Consider the following 15,866-nt stretch of genomic DNA (forward strand, 5'->3'; position numbering starts at 1 on the left):
CCACTGTGGGCAGTAGTCTCGGCTGCCTCACAGCGTCACTGTAGCAGCTCACCGGCTGACTACTAGCCGAGTGACCACTGCAGACTTTGGCGGACATATCAGGGGGCACCCCAAAAACGAACATAGTCCTCGCGAGAGCAGTAGACAGAAAACCCGTATCTACTGGAGGTGTGTAGGGCCCTCCGCAGACCTCGCCTCGACCGGGGAGTGATGCTCAGTGTACCTGGAGTATTAGTACTCTCTGCGACAGCGCACTGCGATGTTGCGCTGCACTACCTGTCGTTCAGGTCAAGGACCGTCGAACGCAAGGGGACGCGCGCGGATTTGTTTAGGGGGTCAGTGTAAACGATAGTACCGAGCGACAAAGAATGTCATCTCGTCTAGTGCGCAGAAACCGCGCGTCTCCAACAAGGGGTGGAGGATGTGCCCGCGAGGAACAGAAGTCCCTCCTCGAGACGTGTGTTTGTGAGTTACAGTGCGTGCACTCCGGTTAGTACTCCTTGGGAGCCGGCTGGCCGGATGGAGCGGGGCAGGCTGCGTCGTAGACTACTTAGCGGTAGTCCGTGGTGCTGCTCGTAGCCCGCGGCGGAGCCAGAACCTACCCATTCCGATTGTTGTGTGTTCCTCTTACTTAACGTGCGTGTTTCGGGACAGCAATGCAAAAGTTTGTCTGCGGTATGACTTTGTGAGAGAACGCACAACAGAACGCAACTTATGCCGGCGTGTTAATTATTCCCAAACGTACTGACAAAGACGGTGAACACGACAGGCCTCGCCGGAGTTCGTTCTCTAGTGATGCCTTTTGGTGGTTTATGCAGCTCGACAAGAGGCAGCGGAGTCCCCGTGGCTATAGCTCGTTCAGACAGAAGCAGCAGGCCTGGCCGCGTGCTCAACCGGGGCGATGCATGCAGGGGATAGAGAAAACACTCGCCCGCTTTTCGTACACCATGCTCGTCAACACAAAAAGAAGCCAGAAATATTTTCCAACAAGGGCAGAGCAAAACAACAGTATGCTATTTGCATGCATCGGGGCGCCACGTGGCTTTACATCTGCAGTGCAATGCCCTTCCTGGTCGGGGGCAGGAAAGCGCAGTTCGCAGTATCCGTGGCTCGAACGATGTCTCCTCCAATCGAAGGATACACCACTATACTTCAAAGGAGTCTTCGCTCCCCATATCCATTGCCTGACTCGCTGATACCACATTCTGGCAAAGCATCGTGGTTTTTAAGCCAGCCATATCGAGCACTCGATAGAGATAGCCAGTTTCCTTCAACCCAGAAAATGTACGAGGGGCCCTCATCACCCGCCATTGGCCACCGAAGGTTCCACGGTCTGCAGCAGCCTGTAGCTCTTCAGCGGGAGGAGACAGAGTCCCCTCGCGTTTGTCCGTAGCCGTAAATATCAATTTTCCCCTTTGAACGACGTTCCCATTTCAGTTTCATCTACTGCCCGACACCGGTTCTCACGAAGGAAGCTGAAGCTCTCGTGCAGCGGCTGAGGGACCCGCGGCCTGTGTTCCGTGGTCTCGCGTATTTACCCGCGCATCTCTCCCCGGTCTGAGATCGTTCCACGATGCAGAACGACCGAAGTTTCGTTGCATTTCACCGTTCTCTGAGAAAATGATGCAGCACTCCTGGAAAGGCAGGTCGGTCGCTCTGGAGCGTCGTTCCCTGTTTGCTAGTTCTTCTCGCAGGAAAAAGACAGGAGTCCATAAGGGGCTGTATTCCTCCAAGACCGGCGAATGTGATGTGGAAGCACGGAGTAGTGGACCGCGTGGAGGGCAAATGTAGCTTTGCCTCGGCTGGACTTGCACCTGGCGACCTCTCCTGTCGCTCACTGTTTCCGTATCCCCCGTAAGCCCTGATACTTTTACCATCTGCCTCGCGCTCCTTTCTCACTGGCGGCCGCCCCGTCTTCGCCGACTCATGAGTTTTGGATGCGCGTTCGGATTCGTTCTTTGTTTAGAACGGAAGTCCAACAGACTCCTTTGGGCGCGATCGCTTCGTCTAGCTGACTCCCTCACCAAGAAAGCTCCTGCTGTGCCGTCCTTCCCTATACTTCACGCGTTTGGCTCTCATTGCTATTCTCGCCACTCCTCTTTGCCGTTGTATTTCTTCTCATACGGGGGATTTTCCCTTACTCATTCGTTATTTTTTTGTCCCAGTTATCGTGCCCTCTCTACTTGATGTCTACACCTTTTTTCTCTTCCGCAACGAGTGGAAGCTCTCTGCTTTTGAGCTCCTGGGCATCTTCGCGTGCTTCTCGCACTCTACGTACGCCGGCCACACGGTTCTTTTCTTCTCCACTGTTAATCCCCATGTTGACTTCCCTTAGCCTTCGCTGGCCCGCGACGGCTGCTTTGCGTTGGACCACGAGGTCCGCTGCGACGCTTTCCGTGCTCCCGGGTGTAGCGGCAGAGGAAAATCACGTCGCGAGCTTGCGTGCCTCCGAACCCTCCCGAGAACTCCCAGATGCCGAACCTACGGGAAATCACCCGCGTAGATGGTCTACAAGGGAAAATGGGCAAGTCGAGGTACATCAAGAACCACGCTTCCTCGAGGACATGAAAAGCGAGTCTCGTCAGCGGTCGCGGGAATGTCTGCTCGCGCTGTCTTTGCACAGATTAACGCAAGAGAGACTAACGTGTCTGCTAGACGACAGAATAGCGAAAAAGGAAGAGAGAGACGACAGACAGGAAACCGTAGAAAGGCGGCACCTTGTGACAGCAGACGGACAAGGAGAAAGCACCATTAGAATTGATCGAGTGATAACTGAACACCTTATCGAGCTTTCTACGCTGTATCACTCGGCTTTCTTTTCTTGTCACGCTCTCGCCCATACGTCTCACAGTCTCGAAGGGGGGCCGTCTGCAACCGTGCCTCCTCCTTCCTTTCCTCCTTCTTACCAACCCGTGGCGTCAGGTCGTTGCCCCCCCTGTCCTCTGACGCCGGAGCGGGACCAAACAGAAACGCTTGGAAAGAGAATTCAGATAAAGACGAATCCAGGGGGCGGAGGACACTCGGTGCAGCTGTCTCTCCCTTCTCCGCTGCAGTGCTGTGTCGTTCTCCGTGCTTGCACGCTCCTCTTACAGCAAAGGCCACTGGCGGCGGGACACCGACGGGGAAGACGGCCCTCACCGGACGACCCGCATAAGAAGCTAGGCTGGAGAAACAGAAGTGCTGAGCTGCGTCTAAGGGTTTGTCCAAACCATCCGAGAAAAAGGAAAGCGACGTGCGAGGTGCAGAAGATGCAGGACGAGGAGAATGCTGAGTGGTCTCCGTGGGGAAGTCTGCCTCTGTTCCCCGAGTTGTCACACGAGCCCGACCAGCTGACTAGTTCCGCTTTCCCAGAAGATAGCGCCTGTTCGTTCCGTTCTTCTTTCAACCCCTCTTCTTTGTTATCTCTCGATGCGTCTTCCGCAAGTCCGTTGCCGGCCGCATTCTTCACCTCTGTTCCACCACCCGTTCTTCTTCACCACGTGCTCGCGCTGTATATGCAGCGGAGCTTCGCTGTTCTGCATCTCTGTTCCACGAAGCAACTAGCCATGCTTTCGACAGAACTGAATAAGCTGCTTCTGCTCCTGCCTTTGCCGCCGACTCTTCGTGATGCCGAAATGTACGTGCGACTTGTGGAGAGGCGAACGCTTCAGCGGCTTGCACATCTGGAAAAGCGGAGAAAGAAACGCCTGGGAAAAAGGGGAAAAAATATGTCAAGCGACTCCGGTGCTGAATGGGCGTTCAAGTCTGCCCCCGTCCCATCACCGGCTGAAGAAGAGAGAGCCTCCAAACAACTCTCTCCGGAAGCTTGCTGTTCATTTGACCGTCTAGGCGCCGTTTCGTCATCTTTCCGGATCACTCCGTCTCCTTGCGAAGCAATTACGCAAGGCTGCGCAACGTTGCGAAGTGACGGTGCAGCTTGCGAAGAGTCGTTTGTGCAGCCGTCATCCCATATGAAGGAAGAATCAGCGCGCAAAGTAATCACAGGCGAAGGACACACGGAACGCCAACCCATGAAGGACGGCCGCGTCTTCTCAAGCAAACTTACGCTGCTTGGAAGTGTAGCGCCGCCCACTGAAGCCTCACCTCGAAAAGACCAAGCGACGGCGTGGCTAGACGATCTGGACTGTCAGGCAAGATTTCTTCCCCATGTCTGTGTAACCGCTTCTCTTCTCAGCGTTGTCTTTCAGACGCTTTCTGTCCGGCTGTGCGGCTTTGATACGACTACGTGTGCACGCGCACCACCACATTTGAGGACCCTCTCTGTTATTGCCTTCAATGTGTCCGTTGCAAACGCGCACGTACTGCGGCTTATCAACGACAACGTGGCTGAGTGTGCTGGTGGAAGCGGCCGAGGGAGTCCCCGTGAATGCTCCTTTCTCTCAGAGAAGAAAGTCGGGGACCGCCAAGTTACTATCGAACAGGTGCGAAAGCTGACGACCAGGCTTCTCGCAGGCGCTCTTGCGACAGGCCGATCGCTTGTACTCGGAGGGGCAGCACAAGTGGCAGGAGCGAGCGGGTCAACACTCGGGAACTCTCCCTTTCTCCAAATCTGTGCGCACAGCATTGAGAGCTTGAAGGCGAAGGATCTCTGCATGCTGCTGACCGCACTTGTCCGGCTCGGGCTGCCTGGATCCCTTCAGCGGGGTACGCCTCCCAAGGTCAGCTCATCTTGAGGAGCCTTTAGACCTACTTCGATGCAATTCACTGTGCTTGTAGCTGTTAAGTGACAGGTCCTGCATAAAAAGAAATGAAAGGGCTGGGCTGTCCTTTCATTTCAAAAGTCGGCCTTCCGCGTGTTGTATTTTCACTTCAGCTGGTGCTTTGCTGACTCTGCATTGAAATACCGGATTCACTCGTTTGGAAGTGCTGCTGGAGTCAGGACCCGTAGAAAGGGTGCATACCCGGCTAACAAAGTAACGGAGCGCGGAGCTGCCTGTCGATGGAACACGATGGAACATGGCACAGTGGCTAACAAGCAGAACAGCCATATGCATTCAGGTACATGGTTTGCTGGGTCTCCATTTGCATGCACTGACACGGGCACTTATGCATATATGCTTACAACAAGCTTACCGCTATCGCGGCATCTCAGGTGAGGCGCTGTTTGTTTCTTTAGATCCTGGAGATCCTTCCTGGACAAATTCTGTCTCAGATTCCCTTCATGGTTCTAGCTGAACTGTCTCATCTCGGCACTGCATGCGCAGTCATGGTTTCCGCTGCTCTTCGATGCGCCGGACAAAGAAGTGTCTCCGAGGAAGTTGTGTTACGTCTCCTCGGTCAACAGCCGGGGGGCGAAACAGTGGAACAGAAGGAGAGGCTCGACCGTGTGGGAAGCCCTCGCCAGCGGAGCAGCCCCACAGTTGCCGTACCGTCTTCCATACCTTTCGGAGAGGAAGGCAGACAAAGATCACGTGGTTCTGAACAAGCGGACAAGACAGCTGCGGACATCCACTTCGACAAAGGTTCTGGTCAGTCGCTCGTAGACAAATCAAGGGAGAAGCGTTGGGAAGCTTGCGCTGCCAAATGGCTTGGAGTACTCGAAGCGATAGCACGGCACGTCCATTTCCGAGTTCACCGGCCAGCGGCTTCTCAGGAGGAACTCACACCTGACCTCATGAACGCAGCATTTAAACTGGTCCAAGTTTTCGCCCGGTAAGAAGTCAGTTGGTGCGGCTGACGTCTCCGCGCAAATGGAGCTGTTTCGTTTTACCGACGAGCCATACAAAGACGTCTTCGGAAGCCACCATACCTTCCGATGCCAGAAACACAAACTACGGTACGTATGGACGCAACTTCACAATCAGGCGTGTCAAGACACTTCCTGCGTAGGGACGGGAGGAGACATAGGTGCACGGCGGGGGTGCTGTGAACTTATGGGGAGGCTGTCTCTTCTTGAGTAACTGGCGGTTGGCAGTCGGCGGTACTCCGGCAGTTGAATCTTGTGATGCGACCAGGGGCGTTGACGCTTGGTTGTGTTGGAGTCTAGCACTGTGGAGTCCTGTTTCTGGCTGGGCCCTACTGTTGTTTCCAGATATAACTTTCTCCCGTCCGCACGTGGCTGCCTCCAGTCCCTGAAACGGCACACCGCGCCCATCCCCGATCCGGACACCCCAGCCCTTCTGCCACTCTCTCGAGCTATTCGGAGGTGTCGCGTCTCCGAAGCCGACGCCGCGGCGACGTACAGATAGGACGAAGACAGGCCTGAAGCAACAAGCACGCGGAAGGCAACCAGCCGAGTAGGAGGCCTCGTGCATGCTGGACAAAAGAGACTCGAAGGAGTCGAAAGGAGGCCACGATGGACGAGATGTTCTCGGGCACACACTGCCGGGAGATGTAACGATGAACGCTGCGGTGCGGACCAGAAACGCTTCTATCAGATCACACGACACGATGATAGCACAAGGAGGACGTCTTCTGGTGTGGGACGAAAGTACGGGACCCCCGCCGCGAACACTGGGACCCAGTGCGACATCAGCACGACAATTCCTCTCAGTCTACGCCAGCTGGTTTGCAATCATACCCAAGAAACGGCAATACGATTCCTCGAGGAAGCCGCTCTCGAAACGTGGCGCGTAGAAACTGTGAATGAATCCGGCCACGTTGCATTTCGTGTCCCAGCCGCGGTGTCCGTTTTCTCGAATACGCGCTTCGACCCAGCCTGCTAAGATGGATCCAAGTCAGAGAGGCCGCTAAGCTACCGACTTTCTGTCTGTGCACCTTCCATCAGCGCGTGTCCCCTACCGTCAGTTTCCTGCCTCTGTCAGCGACCTCTCGTCAGAACGGTGCGTACGTATATGTGCATTCCTACCCAGTCCTTAAATTTGGGCAAACCGTCTTGCGCTTCTTTCGTCCTATCGGGTCAATCACTCTGTTCCGACCGCCTACTGTGCAGCAGATTGCTTCTTGCAGACAGGAAAAAATTTACAGTTGTTTGCGGTGCCTCTGTCCCACCATGGGGCGGGTCTAATCGGTTCCTAAGACACGAGACAAGCTCGAAATGTTGTGTTTCTTGCTTCGGGTTTGAGCCCGGAGGAGGACGTATTTCGTATCCTCACATACGGCGCGAAACAATTACCTAGACAGAACCGCGGGCACCTGGCGGTGGCAGTGACTCCCAAACTCGGATATCTTCCGTAGCGATACTGTAGCACTGCATCCAAGCCCCGTCCGCCACCGCAGTCGATCCCACAATACATACTGATTGGTGGCACGGTCACCAAGGGGAACATTCCGGAACAAATACGACAACCCTCACGGTCACTTGTTTCGAAATGCCGTCTTCCCCGCCAGAGCCCCTGGTTCGGGGCCTTGCTCTTCTGACCAGCATATCCTTTCAGGTTTGTTACCTTCCCAGTTCTCTCGCTCGGGCAGCCGCGGTCACGGGTCTCGCCTCCGCTAGTGAGGATCGCGTTGGCTGCGTTACCTGCTGCGACCCGTCGGTCTGAAATCGCGCTTTCAAGCAATATGTATCCAGGAGGCCTTCCCTGATGACGGAGCGATAGATATACTACCGTTACGAGGGGCTGAAAGTCTCCAGTGAACCGAAGGGCCCTGGGCCCTCAGGGGGAGAAACTTCAGGCGGCATACAGCCGGGAGAAAGAGTCGCAACAAACAAAGATTTCGATACAATGGAGGGCCGGACGCCGACTGAGAGAGAGAAAACACCTGCTCAGGATCTGTCGCAGACCCTTTCCGTTCTGGAAGAACTTGGCAGAACCCCGGACAAACTGCCACTTCGTGATCTTGGCATGAGTCGACACACCCTCGCGAAATCAAGAGCTGCGAGAACAAAAACGATGGAGTGAACAAAATCCACAACAGCCTGCGTACCTGCTACTGCACCTGAGTGTCCCACAGGCGAGACACCTCATCTTTTGGAGCCATACATGGTCTGCTTCCCACTACGAGTCCGCCTCAAGACTCCGGCGTAACCCGCGAAGGTCTCGCCGCGAGACCGGCTCAGGTGCTGCATAACATTCCTGCCGGGGCGCAACGTCTGGGTTCATATTGTAGGTTGTACCCTCCGGAGATCGACCATCGTCGATATTTCAGCATGCGGAGTCGACATGTGAGTGCGGCCCAAAAAGCTAAAAGAAACACAAGCTGAGATAGCGTTCTCTCGGCGAGTCGGTGGGAGGAAACTTGTTGAGTGAGCTTGGGCGGGAACCTTTTGTCAACACTGTAACAGTGAGCCTATACCGCGGTGATTTGTTGTTGCTTTGCGATTCTGGTACCTCCCGATGCTTCTGCGACACGTACCAGGCTCTGTTGGCAATTGATGCGCGAACTTGGGACTTGAGCTGTGCTGCAGCAAGCACGTGTCCAAGCAGCGCTTTCGCTGTTTGTCGGGTAGTCTGGTACTCACCCTACCCCGCCGATCTGCTTTCGTTCACGAGCAGTCATCCAGCTGAACCGTGATGTTCCGACTTCTGCGGGGCTTCCCGACCTCGGCTGGACTGGAATCAAAAGTGCTGCTGGCAGCACTGTAGCGCGGTTTTTCGTCCCTCACGCGACAGCCTTCTAGGAGGGAAAATCTGCATCTTTTTGCCCGTATCCGAGAGGTGCAGCCCTTACGCTGCACGTGAAGCTGTGGAGTGCTTTGACTGACGCTTCTTGGGGAGCCATCGGGCGTACTCTCGGAATGTGTACCCGTCTACACCGTCCTTTTGGCGGAGTACTCCGCGGCATGGATCCAATGGATCTGCGTGATCTCTCCGGCACTTCACTGGGTGCTGCTTTTCACTGGGGGAGAGCTGTGGTTTGACTTCGCTTCTGAGATGAAGTAGAAGAGTGTTGCTGTTTGGGGTCGAGTCAGTTGCGTTCATGAAACAAAGAGCTGCTGCTTGCGCGGGGAGATGCGGCAGAGGTTCTAGGAAACTGGTTTTCTTCTCCTGAGCTAGCGTACGAAGTCCTTTCTCTCAGCGATCTCACATCGAAGGGTTTTCTTTTATCTTCTCTCGTCCCTTACCGCCTTGCACTCTCTCTTTTCTCGTTTCGCAAGGACTCCTTGGGGAAAGCCGGTGATGTCCTCGTAACTCTGCCGAAGCAGTGCCCGACACAGGCGAGTGTTGCTTCAGTAAAAGGCTTGCTTTGTCTAGAAAATGCAAGGAAGAGGAAACTGTCAGACCCCCTGTCCTCAACAGGGGACTTCTCCGGATCGGAGCAGCGCCCGTGTGCAAGCTCAGCTGTCGTCTCGGGCTCGGGATTTATCCGGGCCCCGGCAACCTCGCGCCGAACTACCCGCCTCAGCCAATCCAGCTATGCCTGTCTGCCGTGCGCCTTCGCCTTCTTCGTCTGTTGTCGGAGGGCTCGGACCCTCGACGACGTTCTTCTCACATGCGGGGCTGTCGTCTGTAGGGTCGGTCGCAAGTCGTCGCTCTGCTAGAAGTCTGACAGCGAAGGAGACTCGTGCCCAGCTCAAGCAGGTGTTCAAGTAAGTTTTATATCGATAGTTCTGTGGCTTCTGGTAGCACGCGGGGGGGTTTTGCCGGCTCAAGTTTTGTACTGGCTGAGGTTCTCAACAGCTGCCTAGTAAAGTAAGCATCGAGTTCTCTTACGTGCAGGTTTTAGCGCGGTAGGCTTCCCTGCCCTGCCTGTTCTGTAACGCGAGAGTACACCACTTCGTGGTTTCCCGGCGTTACGACTCGCCAGGTCAAGCGAGACGGTCTGGAAGACTGGACTTGGAGAAGTTGTCGACTGATGTTTGCTCTGGGTCGTAGCTGGTTGGGAACTAGAGGCCGAGTCTTTTCTATCCGGATGTCTGGGAGTGGCTGCATTTTTTTGGTTGCCTCCATGTGCGTTTGCTTCGCTACACCTACGATAGTATTGCTAAGTTGAGATTGATTTGGCCAGGAAGCTGCTATTGTTCCGCGGTATTTTCGAGAGATATCCCTTGCTTCGCTGGGACGCTCTGAAAATCATCACGAAGAGCGAGGCGAGGCCGCGACGCTAAGCCGTCAACCGCAAACTGTCTACCTGCTTTCAAGCAGGAAGTGACCTGGGCTCATCTGTGTCATACTCGTAATCTGTGTCCTATTTCACACATGGTTCACAGCGATGCAGTGCCTTTTTCTTCTGCAGTTACTCTTTGCCTGCCGAGTGTGCCGGTTCCGCATAAGCGCACACACTTGTGTCTGTCCCGCTGTTTTTAGAGGTTACTTTTCATACATCCTTCTCGTTCATTGTTTCCAGCAGCTCAGTCCGAATGGTCTTCCAGCCTCTGTTTCCGGTGACCCTGGCCGTGCAGAGGCGGGTTAGCTATGTTTCCTTTTCCGGCGTGCCATGTTTGGGGTGACACCAGAGAGAGTGGGGAGAACTGTGCGATGTCGTTTTGATGGTTAACCCTCGCGCATCTGTCCAGGCTGGATTACGACTGTAATCGCTGTGCGTTGTCCACCATTGTTACGGAAAAAACGAAGTGCCCGGTCCCCGCCCTGGACTACACGTGTACATAGCTGTTCGCGGACTGACAAAAGCTCCCAGCAGACAGTGGGTGTCTTGGTCGTCAGTCATGACTGAAGCTGTTGCTCCTTCTCTCGAACGGTGAAAACAGGACGAGAGATGGCGAGTTTATGACTCTGCGGTATGCGTGTGCAGGCTATACTTCTAGGCAGTCGATTGTTGGTGTTCTTGTGTAGCTGTTATGAGTGCCGGAGAGTAACCGCTGCAGCCTCTTTTTTATTTTTCTTCAGTGAATTTGCTGTACCGCGGCGGGTGCCGTCCTCCAGCTCCCTACCTCTCGTTGAACTTTTCTGTCGGAAGTGCGGCGGGAGACGCGAGAAAGTACTTGACAGATCAGCTCTGTTGGCTCTGTTTTCGCATCTTCCTGGTAACCCAGATCCTGCTCCTCTCGTCACTTGTTTTCCCGTTGAAGCGTCCGTATCTTCCGCCTCTGCAGTGGCACCCTTACGGGGTTCCACAAGCATAGGCCAATGACGCTACTGTCAGCCGGTATACAAAAGGACAAGTCACCCGAGTAGTCTTACAGGGACAGGAAATTTTCGTTTGCAGAGCATGATAAGGCTTCACTGGAATGCAAACTCAGGAAGGACGTGTGGTTTGTAGATCGAGCTGTCGAATCAACTCAGTCCCCACCGCTGCCGAGTATTGTATCTGGTGCGTGGGGTGTTCACTAGAGGCAACTGGATGATACCTTGTCGTTCAAGGCACTGTTGCAAGCATCCGTGAGACTTACGTGCTCCAGCGCCCTCTCTCTTACAGTGTATTCCGGTATGCTGCTGTAGTCAAAATCGCCGCTGCTGGTTCTGTGGCGAGGCAGCTGGTAGTTGGCTCAAGACAGTTGGCTCGATCTTGAGAGTTACTTGCTGGCGATATGCCTTCGTGTTAGGCAGGAAGAGTGTGATAAACTTGTTTTGCCTTTTTCGTTGGCTGTCGTCTTTCCAGTCATATGAATTATTGTCGAGTGTTTCTTTCCTGTGTAACTCAACGATAGCTTGTCGAGCGATCTGAAGAACCTGCGACGCTGAAGTGCCATCCTGGCGGCACCTGCAGGGGTATTCAGACGTACTCTGCATGAACCCCTCGCTGCGGTGTAACCGTAGAGCATGGTGTCCCTCTTTTACACTCATTCGCTGTTCGCAGCTATGGTCTTCGAACGTTTCTTTGATCTCTTGGATGAGGATGGCGACCAGACAGTGGATGTCGAGGAGTTTCTCAAAGGCGTTGATATGCTTTGCGGTCGCGACGACCAGCAGCTTCTTCGTTTCCTTTTTAAGCTGTAAGTTGGAGAGCCAATCACGCCCTCTAGAGCGGACAGAAGACTGAGGCACGGCATGGTCACCGGATTTTTGTGGCACATTCGTGCGGGCATCAAGGCTTGTTATAATCCGTCACGGCAGTGTGCAGTGGGAGACAAAAGAGGACGTCCGTAGTAACTGTTCTATCCTGGACGCGTATATTGAAGCAGCTCTCTCCTTGGTCTTGCAGTTTCAGTATATATGTTGGTCCATCCGTACGACAAATGGGAGGGACAGCTTCAAGATGGGATTTCTTACGGGATAGAACAACTCTCCACTGCCCTGGAAAGGTAAAGTGGACCGTTTCTTGGAGAGAGAATGTCCCTGCTGTGGCTTGTTTAGCAGAGAGCGTTCCGCGTGAGGAGCATGTGGTGTAACTCCTATCTGTGTTCATCCGTGCTGGCATAGTGTCTGGTAACGAGCGTAAAGCATCTTCCAAGAGCGGACATAAACGGACCCTTGCGAGTGGTAGGTGGGGTGTACGCGCACATCCCTGGCGATTCGAGGCTTGGTGGCCTATGACTATTTTTTCTTGGAAGGCATTTTGTGCACTGTGCCTGCAGAAGTGAACTATACATGCGGGTTGGTCTTCGCTATCAGCTGTTTTGGCTGAGGGCTGTCAGATAGTTCATACACCGAGTGTCAGCCCTCTTACCTCAAGGGCTCGTCCGTACGGTACAGATAGTGTCGTGGTATCAGCTACATAGACCACTTTCTTTCGTTTCTCGGCTGAGGTTCTTGCTTTCTGTTGTCCCATGACGACTGGACAGAGGTGTAACACGCAAGTTGATACGTTTGAGATGCTCCAGATGAGATCCCCTGAGATGCTGAAGCCGGTTCGTGGCAGTGTGTATGTAATTCATTTGTAGGTGTGATCTGGACGGTAATGGAAGAATCGAGCGCGAGGAGCTTCGCACTCTACTCTATCACCTCCCCTCTCGTTTGTGGCGGTTTAGTACCGGAACGATCAAGAAGAAGAATAAGAAGCAACAAGCCCTGTTATCTGTCCCGGGGAAAGCACAGTACGAAAAGCGCAATGAATGCCGAAGAAGAACCGTGCCGCCTGCACTCGATACCTCCCCCGTTCGGAGGGAAGGAAGAAGGAGTGTGGTGCACTTCGCAGCTGATATAGTTGATACGGAAGATGAAGCACAACAGAACAGTGAAAAGGAAGAAGACGATGAGGGGGAGGCACAGGATGATGATGATGAGGAGAGGGGTGACGCTTTGGTTTTTGATGCACGTGATGAGCTGGTCCGTAAAAGGATCGATGAGATCGTCGAAGCAGCCTTCCGGTGCAAGCAGCAGAAAACCCGGTCAAGGGTCCGCGCAGCTACAGCGCCTCCTAGGAATCTTTTGGGTGGTGACAGCTGCCCCGGAGACATGATTCCAGAAGACAGGGGGAGAAAACCAAGCGAGGGCGACTCTCAAGCGTCAGCTTTTCCTCGAAAAGGAGTGGAGCCTAGAAGGGCAGTTCATTCTGGCCGCCCTACTAGCAGAGACGAAGGCTTAACATTCGAGGAGTTTCTTTCTTCGCTTGACAGCAACCGTGAAATTCTCGATGTGGGTGCCTTGAGGGCTTCTCTCACATGCAGTAATGTGCGCCAGGGACACCGCGGGAGGTCCCTACAGCCGCTCGTGTCTTTTTCCCTTGTGCGTGGCTGTTCTGTGTCAACACTCTGGGGTTCGTCGAGACTCTCACAAACTGTCGTCCCGTCTCGTCTCCACTCTTGTTGTGCGCATTCCTAGTGCGGCCTTCGCACGAGCTCTCTGGTTCAACGTTGTTGAGTTGCACGTTCAGCAGACGTGAAGTCAGCTTGAATAGAAGTGCTCTGTCAGTTTCCGCTGTTGTCACCTGTAAAAGATAGGAAGACCAAGGGCGGCAGTGCGGGCTCGGTCACTTGGAGGTTTCAGCAGCTCTGATGGCAGTGCTATGCCTGCCAGGTGTCTGCATACAACTTCAATGTCAACATTACAGGCTGTGTTGACAGTGGCGGCTTGTTCTTGTTTCCTTTCCGTTCATCCGCTCAGGAGCTACGTGTAAGATGTGATTCCTGTGGTAGCGAAGAAAGGGTTATGTACAGAACGAGTTCGTATGTGGTTCGAAAGAAGGCGTGCTCTGTTCAAGCGCTGTGTGGCCATTACAATCAAGTGGCTGGGACGCGGGTCTGGTAGGTGTAACTGAGGTGTCTATCTTCCAAAAAAAAGGGACTATATATCTGTCTCCTCCAGTACAGGAGGGGTCCCTGCTTGTGTTTTTTCCCGTGCCCACATTAGCTGGCTGCTTTTAGGTGCTAGCGGGCCCGTTGTTTTGTTTGCTAAATGCGTCTACCCACGATTTGTCCAAAGACTGCCTGTATCTGTCGATCGCTGGTTCCATGAGTACCAGATCCGGGACGTTGTAGAAGGCATGTCTATGCACAGATCCGCCGTTGTAGCTGGTATGTACCTTTGTCGCGCGTGTCCGAAGCCATGTTGGCTGGTGTGTTGTTTCGGGGCCTCCGTCGTGTTTTCAGCTCTTGAACTTCTTCTACATTCAATCGGTTTTGTCACTTTTTGCGCCGCGCGGTCCGCCGTTGACGCTTTCTGTTTCCTTCGCTTCTGGTGGATCAACCCCAGCAGATCCCACCGCTCGTTCTCGTTCAACGTCGCCGCATGTACAGAGCGTGGCGAGCACGCTGGAAGGAAGATCCCTTCTCAAGGGTAAGCTTGCGTAGCACTGCCTCAAAGAGCATAGTGGGGCTTTTCAAATCTTCTCAAGAGCAAGCGGGCCTCCTTCTCCTGAACATTTACTATTGTACGACTGCGGACAACGAAGGTAACGCGGAGGAAATGAAAGAGCTCCTTCGCCGTAGCACCGGCTAGAGCTGGGAGGACACTACCTTCTGCGGGAAGGCAGCCTGCACGACGTCTCTGGGGAAGTACTCCAGAGTAGGAAGCTGCACGCAGAGATGCGTTAACTGCGGAACCTAGGCACCGGAGGTACCAGTCCAGTCGGTACGGTTCAGTGTCCGTTCCCAAATACTGAAACGAAGAGACTGAGGTGGGGCTTCCCGAAGATCTCCTTACCGTCTGACTGGTAACCTGGTGTCGAAACAACACCCACCTCTCGTGTCGTGTCGTGTCTCGGTTCGGTCTCCGTCAGTACATGATCCAAGCTACTAGGTGTCAGTATGTCACATTGCAAAGAGACCAGGGGCACGCACTTTTGTGAAGGATGGAAATCCGTTGCCTCCACGTAAGGGTTTTTCATATTTCTAGCAGGAAAGATGTCCCGTTACAAGGTCTGCGGTGGAGCGTCGGGTAAGTTCTCCTGAGAGTATTTATGTCCTGCTTCCTTTCGTTCAAGGGAAGCTCTCTACGTGTAAAAGGACTCCAGACCGGAAACTTTTTTGCCGTACCCGTCGGCCGCGGCCCGTGCCGGGACCACTCTGAGCCGACATTGGGTGCGGATATAAGCGGGGACATTTCTGGTTTGCTCATCGCGCTTGTGGGAAGAAGGTGTGTCTGCCGTGGCTTTCGCAGACTGTGAGATTTCACGCTCGCGGACGATGCCATCTGTGCTTTTCTGCTTCCCAGCTTCTTCCGCCTCTTCTTCGTCTCGGGAGAACTCGGCGTCTCTATGCCCGCCGTTACATTCGGCTGCAGCACGGAAGGGCGATCAACTGGCGGGAGGCCGGCGCTGCTCGCCATCTCGCTCTGCTACAGCGATGTCTTCCAGAGAAGCACAGGATTCAAGCCAAGCTGTACAGGAGGTTCAAAAACTTGAACGTGCGCCAGCGAGCATCGAGCTACCGGAGTCTACTTCACACAGGAGTTCCGTCAACCATACCGAAAATTCTCACCATGGTGCTTTCACAGTTTTCTCGGTAGACGGAGCAGAGGTACGTGCTCGGGGCAGTCCGGACCAGTTCCGCAAGGAAGGTTCGCTTGGTAGAAGTGCGGCACGGCCACCTGGGCGGGAGCGTTTCCAAAGTGTTGGATGTGCTGCCGTCAATAGAAGTCTGGAACCGATGGAAGGAGAGATGCTATCAGCGAAGAAAGCTGAGTCTTCTGCTCGGCGATCCGGACGCAAGCTCAGGAGGCGTTCTTCGCTGATAGCATCTCTCC

At 54.1% G+C, this 15,866-nt stretch overlaps 2 protein-coding genes across 2 annotated transcripts; both read left to right on the forward strand.

The window, feature by feature from the left end:
• Positions 1-1,008: 1,008 nt before the first annotated feature.
• CSUI_010390 (uncharacterized protein) lies at positions 1,009-6,762 on the forward strand. The gene is made up of 3 exons (XM_068070494.1): positions 1,009-4,658; positions 5,117-5,652; positions 6,032-6,762. The coding sequence occupies exons 1-3, from the start codon at positions 2,187-2,189 to the stop codon at positions 6,186-6,188; spliced, it is 3,165 nt and encodes a 1,054-aa protein (XP_067917529.1). The 5' UTR covers positions 1,009-2,186; the 3' UTR covers positions 6,189-6,762.
• Positions 6,763-9,098: 2,336 nt separating this feature from the next.
• On the forward strand, positions 9,099-15,841 carry CSUI_010391 (protein kinase domain-containing protein; the record flags this gene model as incomplete). Its single annotated transcript, XM_068070495.1, has 6 exons — positions 9,099-9,433; positions 10,692-10,828; positions 11,602-11,737; positions 12,626-13,319; positions 14,273-14,459; positions 15,336-15,841. Coding segments are annotated over exons 1-6 (1,992 nt in total), but the record flags the coding sequence as incomplete, so codon positions are not given.
• Between the last annotated feature and the right edge of the window lie 25 nt (positions 15,842-15,866).

Source organism: Cystoisospora suis (assembly GCF_002600585.1).
Source record: "Cystoisospora suis strain Wien I chromosome Unknown contig_7315, whole genome shotgun sequence".
Classification (NCBI taxonomy): Eukaryota; Apicomplexa; class Conoidasida; order Eucoccidiorida; family Sarcocystidae; genus Cystoisospora; species Cystoisospora suis.